At 46.6% G+C, this 21,888-nt stretch overlaps 1 protein-coding gene across 1 annotated transcript in view; it reads left to right on the top strand.

Annotated features, from left to right (window-relative positions):
• LOC144611355 (equilibrative nucleobase transporter 1-like) overlaps positions 1-19,262 on the top strand; it is a 30,757-nt gene extending 11,495 nt beyond the window's left edge. The window contains exons 5-12 of the mRNA XM_078430429.1: positions 190-282; positions 1,440-1,579; positions 2,875-3,584; positions 7,550-7,720; positions 13,120-13,236; positions 17,519-17,711; positions 18,200-18,323; positions 19,113-19,262. Coding sequence (XP_078286555.1) covers positions 190-282; positions 1,440-1,579; positions 2,875-3,584; positions 7,550-7,720; positions 13,120-13,236; positions 17,519-17,711; positions 18,200-18,323; positions 19,113-19,262 — 1,698 coding nt within the window. The remainder of the gene's footprint in view (positions 1-189; positions 283-1,439; positions 1,580-2,874; positions 3,585-7,549; positions 7,721-13,119; positions 13,237-17,518; positions 17,712-18,199; positions 18,324-19,112) is intronic.
• The last annotated feature ends 2,626 nt before the right edge of the window (positions 19,263-21,888 follow it).

Raw genomic sequence — 21,888 nt, 5'->3', positions numbered from 1 at the left:
CAGTGGTTCTTCTGCAGTGCATGAGTCAGTTTCATAGATGAGGAAGATCAACTAACAACATTGGACACTGATATATTCTTCACTTCACTTTCGCCCTGCGCAAACATAACGGGGCATTATGTGCGAATATTTCGCCAACATCCCTGTGTATTCGGCTGCACGCTGACTGGTGTTTTCATACCATGGCAGGTTGGAAATCTATTTGGATCCAAAAGATCGACAGTCATCACGTTGTACAATGGTGCCTTTGATTCCTCAGCAGTCGCCCTCTTGGTGGTCAAGGTGAGGTTTACTGACATCGAATTGAAACAGAGTATTTCGCGCAATGAATCATGGATTGCATTGGATCGCGTGTGGAGAGGATATTGGAGAGAAGTGTTTGCTTCAGGTACCAAAGGGATCGGGTGTGATTTTTGCAGCTGGGATTATGGGGCGGGGGGGGGGGGGGGGGGGGGGGTAGCGAACACGTTTCTGCACAACGATGGTTACCATATTGAAGAAAGTATAGAAGTTTCAAAATAAGATTGAAAGACAACCGAAAAGGTGAAACATGTGTAAGACAAAGGGGGAAAGAGCGGGGGTCAAGGAAACAGGGAGCTGAAGCAAATACGATGTGCTCGCTCTGTCGCATTAATATCTATTAATCCACTTAAAAGGACACCACAAGACGACGATCGCTGCCTCCTGATCCAGAATCAAAGTTTGGCTTGCTAACCCATTTCGGCCAGTGCACACCGTCACCGGAATGGTACTGAGTGGTGCCAAGAATTGGAGGAGGGGCACATGTTAAAGAGTGGCTGAGCGAGAGCCGAGGTGCAAGTTGCAAGGCCTCGGAATGGGTAGAGAGAGAAGAAAATGTAGGGAGAGAGATCGGTGGAACGTTGCATGGATAAAATGAAGACACAAGTAATTATGTCGTGAATGGGAGTATGTGAGAAACGAGAGATAGACTGTTCGAGGAGGAATAAGGTGGGACGTAGGAGTGGAGAATAAGGCTGAGGCAAGCGTTACTGTTAACGATTAACTGTTTTCATTGAGCCAAGTTCCTAACACTGTAACGGACCGCAGGTAGACCCAAAAGCAGCACACGGAACCAAGGAAATCGTTTTTAGAAAGATCTTTATTTCTCCCTGCTGGTGGTCGAGGTCAGAAGACTGAGGCGTTCACCAGGGCGACGAAGAGCATGAAGGCTAGGAGCAGGCAGGGTCGGCAACGGGAAATCAGTCCGACAGAGAATGCTGGAGAGTCTTGCATCAGGGCTACGAACAATCTGGCAAAGTGTGTGTGTGCAGGAAGGGTTTATATGCTGGCTTGATTGGTGATCTGGAGCAGGTGAGTGAACAGGTGAGGGGAGTTGGCTTAACGTGGTGGGCGTGGCTGGCAGGTGAGTTAACAGGACAGACTGTGACAAACACCGTTTCTCCGCCTCTTCTTTTCAGCTGGTGTATGAAGCTGGATTCTCATTGATGTCAATCTTCTTGTTCATCAGCTGCCTAAGCATCTTCCATGTCCTTCGCACCATATTCCTCTTTCCTCGGAAACGCATCCCCTACCCTCTGCCAGAAGGGTATACTTACGGGTAAGACTCAGAATCAGAGTGGGATCAAATGTGTGAACAAAGCAAGCTAAAATGGCGTATGGAATTTCATCCATGATTTTGGGAGTCTGCGTACATATCAAATGTCAGTTACAAGCGACAACCCGGTCAGGAGATGAGCCGTTTTGCGCCGAGAATTGAGTCCCTGGAGAATGTTACAGTATGAAATCAAATTTAGGTTTAGACAATAAAACAGATATGGGATATTGAACAAACAGATGCACAGGAATGCGTTACAGCTCCGATCACGTCGAAAGATCCGCTGGTTTATATCCGGAACGTGGCGACCCTTGATTGATTTAAACATGAGATGAAGTTGCAGAATCATTGAAGATCACAACGGTGAAATAAGAAACATCGACCACAACGTGCGCTTTGTATTTGTGCCTACCACCTCCGCTGGCAGCATATGTCAGTTTCCAACCTCTCTGTGTAACTAAACCCTCCTCGTAGCCTTTAGCTTCTTTAGCTTTAAATCCTTGACCCCTTGCACCTCACTCCACAATCGCGGGCAAAAAAAAAAAGATTTTAAATGTCTACACTATCAAGGCCTTATCAGAAAGTTAGGAGCCTGCCAAAATTATACATAGGAAAGAGAGGGGAGTGAGCACGAAGCTAGAATCTAATAAAAGGAAACGATGGTTTACCCTGAGAAAAACAACGCGTCTTAACAATCTTCATGTAATCCAGTGGACCATGACTTCCGACAAATTAGATATCCAGGAAGCATGCAGACAGCCATCTACAGAAGTGGAGACAAAATATGCTGGAATATTAAGTACAAAACCAAACTGCTGTTGTATTTTGTGGATGTGGCAGCATTAGTGAACTGATGATGTTTTGGACCGGGATCCGCCTTCTTCCTATATTCCAACGGTGTGGACGTTGATCTTTGTTTTCCAATTTCAACACCACCTTCCTCATATACCCAAACTCTACCTCTAGTTAGCGAGAGGCAAGTTATTATACACAGAGATGAGCAGGACAATGTTGCAGACTGGTATCAATGAGCGGATTCAAGGTTTTTCAAGATAATAGCAATTGCTCGAGACTTTGTCAGGGCAGAGATATAATGAATGTTCCAAGATTTTTGTGGTGTGTCCGAGTATTATATCCGTGCAATGACACACTGGTAGAATGACGCGAGGGAGGGATTGTCGTTAAATCGCAAGTGTTATAGATCTCGTCAATTCGTAAAAGTAATCTTCCATTCTATATGCCCCATTCGACAATAAGTTTGATCCGTCTTCCAATCCCATCCTTATCTTTCCACCCAGATTGAATTGCGCCATGTTTCGATGGAGCGCAGTGTCAATGAACTCTGGTCGGGAAGCGGCTGAAACCGAGGAAATGGAAGGTCAGAGGAAGGAATTGGTGGAAGGAGACGCTGTCAGTGGAAGGGAGGAGACGGAAGGACACGTTAGACTGCGATTGAAAGAGGTGGAAGAAGACGTTGGAGATTGGGGGCCGGAGATCAACGGACACTGCAGAGTGGAAAGGGATAAAACGGAAAGACACTCCGGAGAAGGTTGGGAAGAAACGGAAAGAGACTTCGGAGATGGTAGACAAGAGGCAGAAGCAGATGAAAGGAAGGAGGAGAAAAGCGACGATGGATCGGGAAGGGCCGTTGGGGACGGTAGAAAGAGAAAGATGAATGAAGAAGATGCTGCAGTTCATGTATCAGAGACTGATGGAAACATCGCAGAAGAGAGGGTGAAGATGGAAAAAGATAAACTCAAAGAGACCGAAGAGAACATGCGAGAGGGGATTAAAGAGGGAATCATAGAGAAAAAAATGGGGGCTGGAGCGAGTTTGGATGAAATAGAAAACCATGAAGCGGAAAGGGAAGCTCGGGGAGACTGTAGAGAAGAAAGTGGAGAGATGGAATCAGAAAGTGATGACCGAACGGCGAACAGTGTGGGAAACACGGCGGATGGACATGCACAGTCGACTGACGGTGGAAATCTGCAGCTCAGCGGACTAGAAGGTAACATTTGCACGCACCTGTCCTCCAACACGCCACTACCTCCCTTGCCTCTCCGCTACTTCCCTTCTGAACATCTTCATTTCCAAACCCGCTCTATTTTCGGCGTTCCCCCTTCCCTCGCAGCGGCAGAGGTCCGGGTTTTATTCTGACATTTGGAGTTGTTTGTCCAATGTGGAGTCTGCGCGTCCTCTTTAAGACCGAGGGTTTCCCCGAGATGCCCTGGTTACCTCCCAGGAACGAAAGACGCTCGGTCATTACGTTAACTGGCCGTTGTGAGAGGTCACTCGGTTGCAGGTGAGTGATAGCACCTGGGCTACAGGTGATGAGTATGTGGGGAGAATGCCAACATTGTGCAGGATTAATGCAGGATGAGTACTGTGGGCGGCACTTTTGAGAATTATCATGAAGGTGAGTAGGTTTGAATATGGTTAACCCCAGACCTCACATACTGGAGAAACGTGATGGGGAAAATGGCCAAGAATGTAGTCAAAAGAGCAAAGCTGAAACATTCTGCTGAAAGGCAGGTTTTCTCATCAATAGGGTGGGGGGGGGGGGGGGGGGGGGGAGGGGGGGGAGGGGGGGGGGAGCTGAAGCGAGAGGATAGTCCTTTGCATAATAGGTATAATTTGTATCATTTGTGAATACCGAGGTTAAAGTCTTGTATTTGAATTCCCGAAGTATATAAAATAAAGTGGATGAGCTTGAGGCTCAGTTAGATATTGGCAAGTATGATGTTGTGGGAATTACAGAAACATGGCTGCAAGAGGACCAGGGCTGGGAGATGAATATTCAGGGGTATACGACCTATCGAAAAGACAGACAGGTGGGCAGAGGGGGTGGGGTCGCGCTGTTGGTAAGGAATGATATTCAGTCCCTTGCAAGGGGTGACACAGAATTAGGAGATGCAGAATCAGTATGGACAGAACTGAGGAATTGTAAGGGTAAAAAGACCCTCGTGGGAGTTATCTAAGCCCCCCAACAGTAGCCTGGATATAGGGTGCACGTTGAATCAAGAGTTAAAATTAGCATGTCGCAAAGGTGGTTATGGGAGATTTAAGCATGCAGGTAGACTGGGAAAATTAATGGTCCCCAAGAAAGGGAGTTTGTGGAATGCCTTCGAGATGGGTTCGTAGAGCAGGTTGTTCTGGAGCCGACAAGGGAGAAGGCAATTCTGGATTTAGAGTTGTGTAATTAACCGGATTTGATCAGGGAACTCAAGGTAAAAGAGCCATTGGGAGGTAGTGGTCATAATATGATTAGTTTTAATCTACAATTTGAGAGGGAGAAGGGAAAATCGGAAGTGTCAGTATTGTAGTTGAGCAAGAGGGACTATGGAGGCGTGAGAGAGGAGCTGGCCAGAGTTGATTGGAAAGATACCCTAGCAGGGAAGATGGTGGAACAACAATGGCAGGCATTTCTGGGAATAATACAGAAGGTGCAGGATCAGTTCATTCCAAACAGGAAGAAAGATTCTCAGGGGAGTAAGAGGCAACCGTGACTGACAAGGGAAGTCAAGGACAGCATAAAAATAAAAGACAAGAAGTATAACATAGCAAAACAAGGTCGGGTCTCCGTTCGGAAGGGACACATATTACAATTTTACAGTTCCCCCCTCCCCCCGCAACACAAACACATAGTACACAAACACAAAAACACGACATCATATCTACAATTAAGACAAAAAAACAACAAAACACAGAGACAAACGGACCGCAGGTAAGCCGCAGCTGCTAGGGCAGCGCCGCCATTTTGGGTGACAAATAAAGATATCTTGAATCTTGAATCTTGAATCTTGAAGGGGAGTGGGAAGCCAGAGGATCGTGACTATTTTAAAGAGCAACAGAAGATAACCAAAAAAGCGATACGGGGAGGAAAGATGAGGAAAGGAGGTAAGGTAGCAAATGAAATAAAGGAGGATAGTAAAAGCTTCTTTAGGTATGTGAAGAGGAAAAAACTAGTTAAGGCAAATGTGGGTCCCTTAAATACAGAAGCAGGGGAATTTATTATGGGGAACAAGGAAATGGCAGACCAGTTGAACCGGTATTTTGGATCAGTCTTCATTAAGGTATATACAAACAATCTCCCAGATGTTCTCGTGGCCAGAGATCCTAGGGTGACCGAAGAACTGAAGGAAATTCACATTAGGCAGAAAATGGTGTTGGGTAGACTGATGGGACTGAAGGCTGATAAATCCTCAGGGCCTGATGGTCTGCATCCCAGGGTACTTAAGGAGGTGGCTCTAGAAATCATGGACGCATTGGTGATCATTTTCTCATGTTCTATAGATTCAGGATCAGTTCCTGTGGATTCGAGGGTAGCTAATGTTATCCCACTTTTTAAGAAAGGAGGGAGAGAGAAAACAGGAAATTATCGACCAGTTAGTCTGACATCAGTGGTGGGGAAGATGCTGGAGACAATTATAAAAGAAGAAATTGCGGAGCATTTGGATAGCAGTAACAGGATCGTTCCGAGTCAGCATTGATTTACGAAGGGGAAATCACTTCTGGATTTTTTTGAGCATGTAACTTGAAAAATGGACAGCAGGAGCCGGTGGATGCAGTGTACCTTGACTTTCAGAAAGCCTTTGCCAATGTCCCACATAGGACATTAGTGGGCAAAATTAGAGCACATGGTATTGGGGGTGGGGTACTGACATGGATAGAACATTGGGTGGCAGACAGAAAGCAAAGAGTGGGAATAAATGGGTCCCTTTCAGAATGGCAGGCAAGGACTAGTGGAGTACCGCAAAGCTCGGTGCTGGGACTGCAGCTATTTACAATATACATTAATGACTTGGATGAAGGGATGAAAAGTAACATTAGCAAATTTGCAGATGATACAAAGCTGGGTGGCAGTGTTAACTGTGAGGAAGATGCTATGTGGTTGCAGGGTGATTTGGACAGGTTGTGTGAGTGGGCGGATGCATGGCAGATGCAGTTTAATGTGGATAAATGAGAGGTTATCCTCTTTGGTGGTAAGGATAGGAAGGCAGAGTATTATCTGAATGGTGCCAATTTAGGAAAAGGGGACGTACAACGTGATCTGGGTGTCCTACTGCATCAGTCACTGAGAGGAAGCATGCAGGTACAGCAGGCAGCGAAGAAAGCCAATGGAATGTTGGCCTTCTTAACAAGAGGAGTTGAGTATAGGAGCAAAGAGGTCCTCCTGCAGTTGTACAAGGCGCTAGTGAGACCGCACCTGGAGTACTGTGTGCAGTATTGGTCTCCAAATTTGAGGAAGGATATTCTTGCGATTGACGGCGTGCAGCGTAGGTTCACTAGGTTAATTCCCGGAATGGCGGGACCTTTCATACGTTGAAAGACTGGAGCGACTAGGCTTGTATACACTGCAATTTAGAAGGATGAGAGGGGATCTTATTCAAACATATAAGATTATTAAGGGATTGGACAGTCCAGAACCAGGGGCCACAGTTTAAGAATAAGGGGTAGGCCGTTTTGAAAGGAGATGAGGAAAATCTATTTCAGTCATAGTTGTAAATCTGTGGAATTCTCTGCCGCAGAAGGCAGTGGATACCAAGCCCCTGAATGCTTTCAAGAGAGAGCTAGTTAGAGCTCCTAAGGATAGCGGAGTCAGGGGATATGGGGAGAAGGCAGGAACGGGGTAGTGATTGAGAATGATCACCCATGATCACATTGAATGGTGGTGCTGGCTCGAAGGGCCGAATGGTCCACTCCTGCACCTATTGTCTATTGTCTATTGTCTATAAAAGCTAGACTTTGCAAGCCCAATGCCACATTTTGCACAATGCGTTCAGCATATATGAAACATGAAAGTCGTCGGTGCACGGCCTACACCCGCTAACGCACGCCCTTCTGAAACATATACACATTTATCCACCATCGCCGGCTGAAATATTTACATGCAATGTCACAACACAGAACTGTTCACATCTGCATCTGCTTTATGTATTTACTTTCCAATGACACTCAACTCCCTCTCCCTAGGCTCATTGAACAATGAGGAAGAAGACGTTCCTTCCCTCTGGAATTGCGTCTGCTCCAGTCTCTTCCTCACGCAGCTGTTTTCCGTATCCGTCATTCAGCTGCGGAATATATTGTTTATCGGGACGGTAAATCCCATGTTGAATTTACTGGCGGACGGTGATCCTGGGCAAGGTAAGGGGTAATAGCCACTCCCGATATTAGGAGATAGGGAATGATGGAAGAATCGTGGAGCAGGGGCATATGCGGGCTCGGAGACAGTGGTGTAGATGAATTGAAAAGGGACGGAAGCAAAGGGGAAGAATCAGAAAGGGGAGCAACAGGCGAGATATACGTGAATTGGGATTAGGGATATTGGAAGTGAATGAAGGTTGGAAAGGGTGCATGAATCTTGAGTGGCGCAATAACAGAGTATATGAGGGGAGTCGATGGGATAAGATTGAAGGGAAAGTTGGGGTGCAAGAAACAATATTGACATAGGGGGTGAAAATGTATATAATGAAAAGGGCGAGTGAGAATGACAGATTGTAAAGGCGCTGGGAGGGAGGAAACAACAAGAATCGATGGAACGATAGCCTGGGTCGGTGGAATCGATTAGTAATGGTGCGACAATGGAGCAGGGGACGAAGAGGCAATACGGGGATCATGTTATTCACGAGATTGATCCATTCAGCGGCGAAATAAATAGAGAGAGATGGTCTGGATAAAGTAGGGTGAGGGAAGTCGAGGAGAGTAACGTGTGGGATCGAGGAACGAAGGAGAGAGGGAGTAATTGTGTAGAGGACTGAAAGCATAGGGGGAATTAACCAGGTTAGCGCGAGTGGGAATAATATCTGGTGGAATCATGTCGTTATGCAAAAGTGCAGTACGGGAACAGACACGCCAGACGCATCGGCACTTTGGCGTTCATGCGGTAATCCCATTCGCCCGTATTAGGACCGTATCTTCTTAGGCCTTGTTTACTCACCAAAGCAGAATTTTTTAACTAGTTTACACCAGCGGAAGTGTAAAAATTGAACATTATGGAAATGACGAGAGAGTATAGAGCTCCGAGTACTTCAGTAAATGGCATGGAGGAAAGCCATTCTCCCAACTCCAGAAACGAAGCACAGTTGTTTTCGGTCGAAGAAAATTACATGGGATGAAAAGTAAAATGCACTTTTACGCTTGGGGGGAAATAGTTCATTTACCTGCAAACTTCGCATTCGTGCTTGCAAATGAGGAACTGTCCATTAATTCTCCATTAAGACACATTAAGGGTTCATTGAGGCAGTGAAGCCAGAGAACAGTGGGTGAAAGCAGAAAGTTAGGGGAGATGTATGTGTGGCTGCATAGTTGTGCAGGGGGCAGGAATTTAGATTTCTGGACGATTATGACCTTCTCTGGGGTAGGGGTGAGCTGTACAAAAGGGACGGGTTCGCTCCTTAACTGGAAGGTTACCAATATCTTTGCAGACAGCTTCGCTAATACTACATGAGAGGGTTTAAAATAGATTAGTATTGGGATGGTATTTCGCACAAGCCAGAAGGAGGTGAGAGGTTAGAAGTTCGAATGCAGCGTAGTGAGAGGAAATTTAGAGGAGAGAATAGCCAGCTGGAAGGCGGAGAGTGGTGGAGGAATGTTGGTTTAAACTGCACGTATTCTAATGCAAGAGACCTGCGGGTAAGTCAGATGAGGTTAGGGCACGGTCCGTGCAACTGGGACGTTGTAGCCATTACTTAAACCTGGTTAAGAGAAGGGCAGGACTTGCAGCTCAAAGTTCCCGCGGTACAGGAGCTTCAGGATAGACAGCGGTGAGGATAGAAGAGGAGGTTGCATTATTGGTTAAGGAGGATGTCACAACAGTGGTCAGGTGTGACCTTACGGACGGACATTGGTGAGGCCACAGGTACATGGGTGCAGCTGAAGAACAACGAAAGGATGATCACCTTGTTAGGGGTGTACTTCAGACCTCCACATAGTCAACGTGAATTAGAAGAACAAATATGCCAAGAGATTACATGCAGCAAAAGGTCAAATATGGTTGTTTTAGTGGGGGATATTAATTTTCCCAATATTGACTAGGAAAAATCATATTGTGAAATGTGTAGGTGGGTTGCAGTTAATCAAAGGTGTTAAGGAAAGTTTTCTCCAGCAATATGTGGAGAGCGTCACATGTGAAAGGGTAACACATTATCTCGTCTTGGGAAATTGGGGAGGGCAAGTAAATGATGTGTTCGTGGAGGTGCCTTTTGGGACCAGTGACCCCTGTTCGATTAGGTTTAAAATAGTTATGGATAGGGACAGAGATGGCCCACGTGTTCAAATGCTCAATTGGAGTAAGGCCAACTTTGAGGCTGTGAGAGAAAGTCTCGCTCAATTTGACTGTTGCAGGTTATCATATCATCATATCATATATATACAGCCGGAAACAGGCCTTTTCGGCCCTCCAAGTCCGTGCCGCCCAGCGATCCCCGTACATTAACATTATCCTACACCCACTAGGGACAATTTTTACATTTACCCAGCCAATTAACCTACATACCTTAATTGGAGGGTAAGGAGCATCAGGTGAGTGGGATGTTTTTAAAAGTGTGCTGATGAGAGCTCAGGATATGGACGTCCCTGTTGGAGGGAAGCGCAAGTTCGGCAAACGTAAGGAAGTTTGGCTGGCGAAGAAAATTGAGACATTGGTCAAGAATAAGAAGGACGCACGGGATAGGTAAAGGTAACTGGGATCAAATGTATCCCTGGCGGAATTCCGGGAAGTCAAGAGCAAATTTAAAAATGGACCAGGAGATAGCTCTGGTAGATAGCTTTATGGGCAATCCCATGAGAGTTTATAGATATACAAGGGGGGAAAGCGTAACCAGATAGAGTGTGGGATCCCTCGGGAATCAAAGGTGTCAACTCTGTGTGGAGCCACAGGAGACGGGCAAGGTCTTTATGAGTATTTCTGTTTATTTGCCGAGGAGAACGACAGGAGGAAAGAGGAAGTTGGGGTAGTCAATGGAAGTGTATTGAGAGCAGTCAGTGTTACGGTCGGAGAGGTGCTGAAGGTACTATCGTGTACGAAGTTAGACAAATCTCCAGGGACAGATCAGATATATCCAAAGACATTGTGGGAGACCAGAGCGGGAATTGCGGGAGCCCTGGTTGAAATTCACGAGTCGTGTTTAAATACTGGAGAAGTGCCGGAAGACTGAAGGGTGGCAAATGTTGTGTCTCGACTTAAGAAGGGTTGTAGGGAAAGTGATGGTATAATAGGCCAGTGAGCTTAACATCTGTAGTTGGATAGTCATTAGAAAATATCTCCGCTGTAAAGATACCCAATGACTTCGCCTCCGCCGCCGTCTGCGGCAACGAGTTCGACAGATTCACAACCATCTGGCTAAAGAATGTTCTACTATTCCTATCTAAAGGCACGTCCGTTTATTCTGAGGCTGTGGTCTCTGACCTAGAATTTACCAGTATTAAACACATGCTCTCATTGCCCACTATATCTACCCCCTTCATTATTCCGGAGGTTTCTATGCGGTCCCACCATCAGCCTTCTCAACGTCAGCTCGTAAAGGCCCAGATCCATTAAACGCCTCTCGTACGTTAAACCAATCATCCACGGCGTCATTCTCGTAAAGCTCGTCATGACCTTCGTCAACGCCAGCACATCCTTCATCGGATACGGCGCACACTATTGCTCACAATATTCCAAACGTGTTCGGACTAACGCCTTTGTATTGTATCCTTATTTCTACTTTGTAGTCCTCTGGAAATGAATGATAACGCTTCACTTTCCTTCCTTACTACCGACTCAACCAGTAAATTAACCTTTTTTGGAATCCTGCATCAGCACTCCCAAGTCATATTGTACTTTCCATCGAACTGGGTCCTGGACTTAATATGCACCATCACCTCTCTCTCGAAGTACTAAATTTTTATGGATGCCACGTTTACTGGACTCTACTAATTAAGGCACACCCGCTCAGACGGGATGATAGTCGTCATCTTGAAGCATTTGTATCACAGATGAAGTTGTCAGATGTTAAATAAGTCAGTAATTTCCTCTGCCCGTTGGTCCGCACACGTCTTGATTATGCGCCTTGGGACTTCATCCGGATAAGTTCTTTGCCGCAGATTCATTCACTGGAATGCCGAATTTACGTCTGCTACAGTAACCTTTGTTACATGTGCGCCCTTTCTGACGGAGTGGCTGATGTTCCTCCGCCGACTTTCTATTCAGAATCGGCATAGAATGCACTGAGCTCATCCGGGAAGAAGTCACAATTGCGATGTTTACTGTCCGACCTCGATTTGCGGCCTCTTATAGCCTGCAAGCTTTGCAATATCTTACGCGCTGCCTCGAGAATTCCTTCAGCATTATCTGTAAAGATATTAGAGAAATTAATTGTACCAATATACCGCAATACACTGCATCAGGTTTCATTATGTTCTCGGAGAGCTTTATCCTCGTCTGTATTAATACGGGTGTCGATGTCCATAGGAGACCCCCCCCCCCTCCCCCGCCCCCGCCACGTACACGCATGTCCCAATTACGGTCAGGTGCATATCTCATTATGCACAATGTTCTATCCTAGAACCCTAGTAGACTTACCTGATCCAACTTTAGACCCAAATGCTATTTCCCCCACAGATGTGTGTCCTGATCCTCACACTGACCCGTATCCCAATGGACATTCCGGAAGCGCCCCGTGTCTCTGACTAGGATCCCACTGCACTCTCAATTCGCTATCCCAACGCTCAGTCAGACCTGTCTCCGAATGCATGACTAAACATTGTACCATCCATCATAATCAACATTATCTCAATTAGAGTGTTCGTGTCATTGTGTCATACGCGCGGAAATAGGCCCTTCGGCCCAACGTTCCCACACCGTTCACCGTGTCCCATCTACACTAGTCCAACCTGTTTACGTTGTGCCCATAGCCCTCTAAACCTATCCTGTCTATTTTTTTCTTAAACATTGCAATAGTCCCTGCCTCAATCACCTCATCTTGCAACACATTCCGTACACCTATCACAGTTTGTACGAAAAGGTTACCCCTCAGATCCATATTAATATCTTTCTGCCTTCAAAGTAAACCTACGTCATCCGGTTCTCGATTTGCCTACTCTGGGCAAGAGACACAGATCTACACGATCTATTTATCTCCAATGTTATACACCTAAACATGATCACCTCTCATCCTCCAGCGCTCCAAGAAATAGAGACCCAGCCTGCTCGACCTAACCCTGAAGCTCAGACACGAGTCCCAACGAAATCTTCGTATATCTTCTCTGTACCCTTTCCAAATTGACAACATACTTCCTGAAATAAAGTGCCCAGAAATGAACACAATACTCTAAATGCGGCCGCACATTTCGCTACAAGATTGTATTTTTATCTGTATCGGGTATTTCCTTTCCTTAAATGGCTCTGTTGCCTGCGCCTTGGTTGCCCCACTGACGCTCTCTCTGTAACTCTTTCACGGACAATCCACCGCTCCCCCCCTTCCCACGTTCTCTCTAATGTTGCGGGCACCATTCTTGTCACCCAACTCATTGCTTTTTCTACCTCTGTTTTTTTTATTATACAGTCAGCAAATTTACAAACTCCTACGGTATTATCCAATTATTCGCCATCGTGTGCGCGCCATGGAATGGCTTGATCTTCGACCGACACAAACGGGGAAATCAGCGGTTGAACACATCAGGTAACCCGAGAGTTCCGAGTCGCTTCCACTCACTTGCATATATTTGAAACACAAACATAAGATAGACGAGGGCTAATGTTGGATCGTCAACGTGTATGTGGGAGTTATGTGGAGATTTGACCAAAACGTTTGATGAAGACAGAGCTGCGCACGTTGCATACATTGATTTCAAGAAGGCTTTCGACAAGGTTCCGCTTGGTCGGCTGCTCTGGAAGGTTAGACCCCGTGGGACTCAATGAGAGTTACATGAATTGACATAAAATTGGCTTCAGGGAACGAAGCAGAGGGTGTTTGTGGAAGGTTACTCTTGGTTCTAGCGGGCTGTATTTAATGGTGTTCCCCATGTTTCGGTTCTGGCCCATTGCTGTTTGTCATACATATCAATGATTTGGATAAAAGCGTACATAGAATGATTAGCAAGTTTTTCGATGACACAAAAATGGGCGGTGTTGCAGATAGCGAATGTGTTTTCTAACATTGCCGCACGGTCTTGATTGGTTGCGCGGGTGCAATGGGGAATGCAGTGAAATGTGAGGAATTGCATTTTCGGAGCGCTAACATGGTTAGGACCTACACAGTGAACGGTAGGGCTCTGAGGGAGGGTTGCAGAGTAGTGGGTTGTAGAGGTGTAGATATCTCGTTTATTGAAAGTGGCGTCACGAGTAAATTGAGGCTTTGGTCACATTGGCCTTTATGAGTCAGAGTACGTTGGGAGCTCATTTTGTAGGTGTATAAGACGTTGTTGAGGCCGCATTGGCAAAATTGTGTTCAGTTTTGAACACCATGTTTTAGGAAAGATGTCAAAGGTGAAAGGGTGCAAAGAAGCTTTACGATATTAACAGGACAGGTGGGTCTGGGCCCCGGGGTGATTTTGAGTGGGCAAGGACTCTGTTCCTTGGTGAGCATGATCTAACAGAGGTGTACAAAATCAAGAGAAAAAGTAGATTCGGTAGACGCAAGATTTCGGGACCAGATGAGGGGAATCGATAAACAGAGGGACAGGTTTAAATTGAGAAGTGATATAAAAGGAACCTGAGGGGAATTTTTTCACACAAATGCTGACGGATGTATGGTACCACACCCGAAATAATGAGATGGAAATTTCGAGAAGGGATAAGGGAGTAAGGTCAGGGCCAATAGTGACCGGTATGAGAGGGGAGGTGAGTACCGAAGTTAAAGTGCTGTATTTGAATGCGTGAAGTATAAAAAAAAAAAAAGTGGATGAGCTTGAGGCTCAATCAGATATTGGCAAGTATGATGTTGTGGGAATTACAGAGACGTGGCTGCAAGAGGACCATCGCTGGGAAATATATATTCAGGGGTATACGACCTATCGAAAAGACAGACAGGTGGACAGAGGGGGTGGGGTCGCTCTGTTGATAATGAATGATATTCAGTCCCTTGCAAGGGGTGACATAGAATCAGGCGATGTAGAATCAGTATGGAAAGAACAGAGGAATTGTAAGGTTAAAAGAACATCATGGGGGTTATCTACAGGCCCCCAAACAGTAGCATGGATATAGGGTGCGAGTTGAATCAAGTTATAAATTGGCATGTCGCAATGCTAATGCTACAGTGGTTAAGGGATATTTCAACATGCAGGTAGACTGGGAAAATCAGGTTGGTACTGGACCCCAAGGAAGAGAGTTTGTGGAGTGCCTCTGAAATGGATTCTTAGAGCAGCTTGTACTGGAGCCGAAAGGGAGAAGGCAATTCTGGATTTAGTGTTAAGTAATGAGCCGGATTTGATAAAGGAACTCAAGATAAAAGAGCCATTAGGAGGTAGTGATCATAATATGATAAGTGTTAATCTACAATTTGAGAGGGAGAAGGGAACATCGGAAGTGTCAGTATTGTAGTAGAGCAAGGGGGGGGGGGGGGGCTTTGGAGGCATGAGGGCGGAGCTGGCCAGAGTTGACTGGAACGAGACCCTTGCAGGAAAGACGGTGGAACAACAGCGTCAGGTATTTCTGGGAATAATACAGAAGGTGCAGGATCAGTTCATCCCAAAGAGGAAGAAAGATTCTAAGGGGAGTAAGAGGCGACCGTGGCTGACAAGGTAAATCAAGGTCAGTATAAAAATTAAAGAGAAGAAGTATAATATAGCAAAGATGAGCGGGGATCCAGGGGATTGGGACTATTTGAAAGATAAATAGAAAATAACTAAAAAGGCAATACGAGGAGAAAAGATGAGGTACGAAGGCAAGCTAGCCAATAATATAAAAGAGGAGAGTAAAAGCTTCATTGGGTACGTGAAGAGGAAAAAAATAATTAAGACAAATGTGGGTCCCTTGAAGACAGAAGCAGGTGAATTTGTTATGGGGAATGGCAGACGAGTTGAACAGGTACATTGGATCTGTCTTCACTAAGAAAGACACAAACAATCTTCCAGGTGTACTAGTGAACAGAGGTCCTCGGGTGACGGAAGAACTGAAGGAAATTCACATTAGGCAGGAAATGGTGTTGGGTATACCGATGGGACTGAATGCTGATAAATCCCCAGGACCTGATGGTCTGCATCCCAGGGTACTTAAGGAAGTGGCTCTGGCCATCGTGGACGCATTGGTGATCATTTTCCCATGTTCGAAAGATTCAGGATTAGTTCCCGTGGATTGGAGGATAGGTAATGTTATCTCACTTTTTAAGAAAGGCGGGAGAGAGAAAACTGGAAAGTAAAGACCAGTTAGCCTGACATCAGTGATGGGGAAGATGCTGGACTCTATTATAAAACAATTAATAGTGGAATATTTGGATGGCAGAAAGAGGATCGTTCCGAGTCTGCATGGTTTACGAAGGGGAAATGATGCTTGACTAATCTTCTGTAAATTATTTGAGGATGTAAATAGGAAAATGGACAAGGGAGAGTCAGTGGATGTAGTGTACCTGGACTTTCAGAAAGCCTTTGATAAGGTCTCACATAGGAGGTCAGCAGGCAAAATTAGAGCACACGGTATTAGGGGTAGGGTACTGACATCGATAGAAATTTGGTTGGCAGACATGGAACAAAGAGTAGGGATTAACGGGACCCTTTCAGAATGGCAGGCAGTGACTGGTGGGTAACCGCAAGGTTCGGTGCTGGGACCGCAGCTATTTACAATACACATTAATGACTTAGATGAAGGGATTAAAAGTGACATTAGCAAATTTGCAGATGACACAAGCTTGGTGGCAGTGTGAAGTGTGACGAGGGTTGTATGAGGATACAGGGTGACTTGGACAGGTTGTGTGAGTGGGCAGATGCATGGCAGATGACGTTTAATGTGGATAAATGTGAGGTTATCCACTTTGGTGGTAAGAACAGAAAGGCAGATTAGTATCTGAATGGTGTAAAGTTATGAAAAGAGATCTGGGTGTCCTTGTTCATCAGTCACTGAAAGGAAGCATGCAGGTACAGCGGGCTGTGAAGAAAGCTAATGACATGTTGACCTTCATGACAAGAGCAGTTGAGAATAGGAGCAAAGATGTCCTTCTGCAGTTGTATAGGGCCCTAGTGAGACTACACCGGGAATACTGTGTGCAGTTTTTGTCTCCAAATTTGTGGAAATAAATGCTTGCCATTGAGGGAGTGCAGCTTCGTTTCACTCGGTGAAGCGAGAGGCAGGAAACATGTTGCCAATGTTGGGAGAGTCCAGAACCAGGGGCCACAGTTTAAGAATAAGGGGTAGGCCATTTAGAACGGAGATGAGGAAAAACATTATCACTCAAAATGCTGTAAATCTGTGGAATTCATTGCCTAAGAAAGCAGAGGAGACCAATTTTCTGGATGCTCTCAAGAGTTAGATAGAGCTCTTAATGATAGCGGAGTCTGGGGGTATGGGGTGAGGGCAGGAACGGGGTACTGATTGTGGATGACCAGCCATGAACACGTTGAATGGCGGTGCTGGCTCGAAGGGCCGAATGGCCTCCTCCTGCACCTATTGTCTATTGTCTATTGTCTATTGTCTATTGTCTATTGTCAATCTCACACCCCCACTCAGCGCATTTATCACCCTTACATTTCTTCTCACGGACTCTCAGGCCAAACCTCGCATTGTTTATTTAATGATTAATCTGTCTCTGTCACTTCGGTCATTTATGCGCCTGTAATTTTATAACAGCATATTGTCTCCAACCCTCATTCGCGCACAGTCTCTCCCTCTCTATCCATTTTGTTCCAGCCCCTTCCCTCTCCATCGGGAAAGTCAACTCCTCCCACCCTCACGGATAAACTCTCTGGAGCGGGTAGGATATAGTGAAGCTGATGGGCTGCGCGTATAGGTAAAGACCTTTCCCTTTTCCCCAGGCTCGGCTTCCTGCGAGAGACTGGCGGATATGCAATCGGCGGTGCTGTCTCTCGCCATTACCGTCACGTTGTGTGTCGCCTTCTCGGTCAGCGCCGCCATCCCCGTGTTGGAGGTGCAGTACCTGACCTTCATCCTGCAAATGGTCCATCGCTCGTTCCTGTACGGCGGACTCAGTACGTTCATCGTCATTACGTAAGTGAATTCGGCACATGAGGGATTGATTAGGGTTGAGTGGCCAAAGCCCGAAGCATTAGATCTGACTTTTGGCGACCAGGACTGCCTCTAAAATGCCGAATCCTCCTTAAGAAGACAACGAAATTAAACCGGCTGACGGTCGGGGCTGGGAATCCAGGTGTGGAGTGAGTGTTCCATTGGCTTTGTTTAATAAACGACCAATGGAGGTGATTCTCGGATGCAAGCAATATGTGAGTTTGGGACTAGGCTCGTCTGGATCATAAATACCAGCAGGGGGCAGTGCTGCCGGAGCTCAAAATAAACAGCGGGGTATTTTAACAAGCGGGGGATTTAACAGCGGCCGCTGCGGCACCAGTGACAGCTCCGGCACCTAAAACATTAGCAATGCAACACTGAATACCAGCCTGTATCAGTTAGGCCAATTGGACAGCTGTTGCATTCGTGGGCACGATACAATGCTTTGCATTAAACTTCTACTCTTGCAGGTTCCCTCTGAGTCACTTTGGGAAAATCATGGGGATTACGCTGGTTGTGGCAGCCGTGGTCTCTCTGCTCCAGTACCCCTGCTTTATACTCGTCAATGGACCTTTGCAGGGAAACCCATTGTACGTAAGTATCAAATTACTGAAGTTTCTGTGAAACCCACGGAGACACCGCCAAAGTCTTCTGCAAACAACAGACACAGAAGCAACAGTTGTTGCTATGGTATTATATTCAATTGCATGCACTGTACTTTAGGGTGGATGTCACTGGTTGGAAGAGGAGCGGAGAGGAAATAACTGGGCGGGATGCAGCGGGTATAGCTGAGGAGCGGTTCAGGGGAAATGTGGCAGACGGCTTGTACTCGCTGGAATTTAGAAGATTGAGGGGGGATCTTATAGAAACATAAAATTCTTAAGGGGTTGGACAGGCTAGATGCAGGAAGATTGTTCCCAATGTGGGGAAGTCCAGAACAAGGGGTCACAATTTAAGGATAAGGGGGAAGTCTTTTAGGACCGCGATGAGAAAGTTTTTTTCCGCACAGAGAGTGGTGAATCTCTGGAATTCTCTGCCACAGAAGGTAGTTGAGGCCAGTTCATTGGCTATATTTAAGAGGGAGTTAGATGTGGCCCGTGTGGCTAAAGGGATCAGGGGTATGGAGAGAAGGCAGGTACGGGATACTGAGTTGGATGATCAGCCATGATCATATTGAATGGCGGTGCAGGCTCGAAGGGACGAATGGCCTACTCCTGCGCCTATTTTCTATGTTTCTATGTTTCTATGTTTCTATGCCAGCACAGAGCAGATGGTCCCACTGACTATCTTTGCTGAACACTCGAATTATTCGTTGTTGCATCGGGGCAAGTCGCTTCTCAAAAACTAATCTCTCTCCATGTCTTCGTTTCCATTACAACACAGTTAAACATCGCATTCGTCGCGCTGGTAACGTTGAGTTACGCCCATCCAATCAATGTATATTTCTACTGCCGACGGGAAACTCGCAGTCGGATACGCGAAGCCACACCAGTTCCTGCCCAACAACGATGGATATTTGACCCGGACGTTTGAAGTGGCTTACTTTATGGGATATTCTGCGGTCGGTACTTGATACTTCCATTGATACTTCATTCCTAACTATAATTAATTTCTGTGCACATAATCCCTCGTCCTCGTTTTGTTTCGTCGACAATTACTTTCATTTTATATTCTTTAAATCTTGAACCATTCGACAATGGTTGCACGTTTTCTTGCCTATCCTTCCCATACATATCATGATTTTGCAAAACTGTATCTGGTAGGATAGAGCGACAGGGTTAAAGGGGGAGAGGTGTATTTGTAGGTTACGTACCTAATTTGGACAACTCGATAAGTTGAGAGATACCCAAGCGGAAAATAATTGTAATTATAATTGTAATTTTAATTAATTGTAATTAGGTCATTTATTAACCAATTGTGTAAACATACAAGGAATTTGATTTGCCAACAGCCATAAAAAAGCAACAAAATAAATAACCACATAAAATATAAACATCTGTCTATATACTAAAACTCTCGTTTGTTTGTTTATTTGAGACTGAACTTCAGCCAAAACCAAACCAGATGGCACGACAATTTTAGCCTCACCTTATTCACTGTCGGCGCTTTAATGGTGAAAATTGTAATTTTATTAAAATTGGTGTGATATTTTTAAAGTTATTCACATTTTAAATGTTTTAAAAACAAGTGCACGCGTAGTTGGGGCTGATCCTCATCTAAGATGCCCGCCAGGCCAGCACCTACACTTACGTAAGATGGGCGCAGGGTGACGGCGCGTGCGCAGCTGGGGGGGGGGGGTCGTCATTTTCGTCATCCCACTTCCCGCCAGTCGCCCGTTTGGTTCCGCGACCGTAGTGGGGGGAGCGTCATCGCCGCCGCTCCAAACCCCGGGCTTCTCCAACATGGCGTCGCACCGTCCCGGGGACCCCGCCCCGCCATCACCGCTGCCGCCGCCCGAAACTCCGGGCTTCTCCATCATGGCGCCGCTCCCGCTGTCGCTCTAAACCCCAGGCGTCTCCCTCGCTGCCGGCTCGCTGAGCACCGGAGCCCCGGAGCCGCGACATCACCGCCGGCGCTCTAAACCCCGGGCATCTCCATCACCGCTCAGCCTCGGAGCTGCCGCTGCTTCTTCCCGCTCTAAACCCCGGGCGCCTCCATCGCTGACGACGCCGCTGAGCCACCAGCTGCCGCTCAGCATCGCCGCCGCCGCCGCTCTCAGCGACGGGCGTCTCATAGAAAACATAGTTCTGGACTCCCCCAACATTGGGAACATGTTTCCTGCCTCTAACGTGTCTAACCCCTTAATAATCTCATATATTTCGATAAGATCCCCTCTCATCCTTCTAAATTCCAGTCCATACTACTAAAACTCATATCTTGTATATATAAGTATGTATGTATATTTCTCTGGAAATGTGGACCCGGCCAAAACGGTAAACCATAGCTCCACAATTTTTGCGCCACCTTAATCACCACTCTACCGCCGACTCTTGAAAACAAATTTTATTTAGTGATCATATATTTTTAAGTTAGAGAGATTTTAAAGTTTAAAACTCTTATTCTAAACAAATTTTTCAAAGTGCTGTGCGTATAACGTCATCATGGCCTTTCTCCTCACTCGCACAAACAAGATGGCCACCGATAGCGGAGCAGCCAGCCCGCAATCAGGGGGCATGCTGGGTGGGGACGAGGGAAATGTGGGGATGGGGAGAGTGGGGGTGGGGAGGAGGAGAGGTGGGGGAAGGGGGACAGTGGGGCTGGTGGCCGGGGTGGGTGGTGGGGGTGAGTGCAAGAGGAGTGGGGGTGCGGGGGGAGGGGTACAGTGGGGGTGGGGAAGAGAAGGGAGTGGAGGGTGGGGTGGAGAGACTGGGGGTGGGGGATGAGGTAGGGTGGGGCAGGAGTGGGTGGGGGTGGGGGGAGAGTAGGGCTGACGAGGAGGGCTGGTTGGGGTGGAGAGGTGGTAAAAGTTGGGGTGCGGAACGGGAAGATTTGTGTGGGGGAGAGTGGGGTGCGGGCAGGAGAGTGGGGGGTGGGGGGAGGGGAGGGTGAAGGGGAATAGGGGTGTGGAGGGAAAGGGGTGGAGGCAAGCCGGGGGAATAGGGTGGGGCAGTGAGGTGCAAGTGGGGTGGGTAGGGGATGGAATGGGGACAAGGCAGATTGAGTGGGGTGGAGGTTGCTACACCAATACAGGAGAGGCTTTCGGTTCAGGGGCTCCTCAGTCACACACTCTCCACTTCCTGTTCCCCCTCTACGAGGAATGGACTAGTATACTACTAAAACTCGGAATATATATATATATTTGTGGACATGTGGACCTGCAGCCAAATGGTAAACTATAGCGCCACATTTTTAGCGCTGCCTTAATCACTGCTGTCCTGGCGACTGTTTATAAATTGGTCGGATATTTTTAAAGTTAGAGACATTTTAAAATTTAAAAATCTCATTTCTAAACACAGATTTCAAAGTGCTGTGCGTATGACGTCACCTTAGGGCACGCACTCGCACAAACAAGATTGCCGCCGTTAGTGGAGACGCCCGCCCGCAATCAGGGCTCCCTCTCCTCTATCCCCTCGCTTCTCTCCTCTATCCCCTCACTCTCCCCACTCTCCCACACCCGCGGGACTATCCGAACAGGAGGGAGATGGACGGACTGATGGTC

This window comes from Rhinoraja longicauda, chromosome 3 (genome assembly GCF_053455715.1).
Source record: "Rhinoraja longicauda isolate Sanriku21f chromosome 3, sRhiLon1.1, whole genome shotgun sequence".
Taxonomy (NCBI): Eukaryota; Metazoa; Chordata; class Chondrichthyes; order Rajiformes; family Arhynchobatidae; genus Rhinoraja; species Rhinoraja longicauda.
The sequence above is the reverse complement of the archived record's forward strand: the minus strand, read 5'-3'. Positions and strand labels throughout refer to the sequence as shown.